Source organism: Penaeus monodon, chromosome 21 (genome assembly GCF_015228065.2).
Source record: "Penaeus monodon isolate SGIC_2016 chromosome 21, NSTDA_Pmon_1, whole genome shotgun sequence".
NCBI classification, from domain to species: domain Eukaryota; kingdom Metazoa; phylum Arthropoda; class Malacostraca; order Decapoda; family Penaeidae; genus Penaeus; species Penaeus monodon.
In genome coordinates, this window is record NC_051406.1 from 6,419,974 (window position 1) to 6,420,359 (window position 386).

Below are 386 nucleotides of genomic sequence, written 5' to 3' on the forward strand. Positions count from 1 at the left end.
TGACCATTCCTCACCCAAGCCCCTCCCTCAAGCAAGCCAGCCTTTAACGCGTCCCTGTGGTCGTCTCTCCCTCCCCACAGAGCCTGTCTCCGCCGCAGTTCATCTTCTGGTACCACGATAACCGCATGATCAACTATGACCAGTCCCGCGGCGACATCTCGGTCACGATAGACCACCAGGAGCTTATAACCTCCCGCCTCACCATCAACAACGCCAGCTTCAAGGATTCTGGGAACTACACCTGCAGCGCCAACAACATTAACCCGTCCTCAGTCAACGTCTACGTGTCAGAAGGCAAAGGTAAAGGAAGTACGTTTGTTTAGTCGCGAGGAAAGTAGTTGGGGGACGGCTTTAAAGGATTCGTGGATTTTTCTCGTGCGTGCGCA

The 386-nt window shown here is 54.1% G+C and overlaps 1 protein-coding gene across 1 annotated transcript in view; it reads left to right on the forward strand.

Moving 5' to 3' along the window:
- Positions 1-386, forward strand: part of LOC119586138 (zwei Ig domain protein zig-8-like) — a 54,821-nt gene that overhangs the window by 53,833 nt on the left and 602 nt on the right. Inside the window, exon 6 of the mRNA XM_037934830.1 lies at positions 81-300. Within this exon, the coding sequence (XP_037790758.1) occupies positions 81-300 (220 nt within the window). The remainder of the gene's footprint in view (positions 1-80; positions 301-386) is intronic.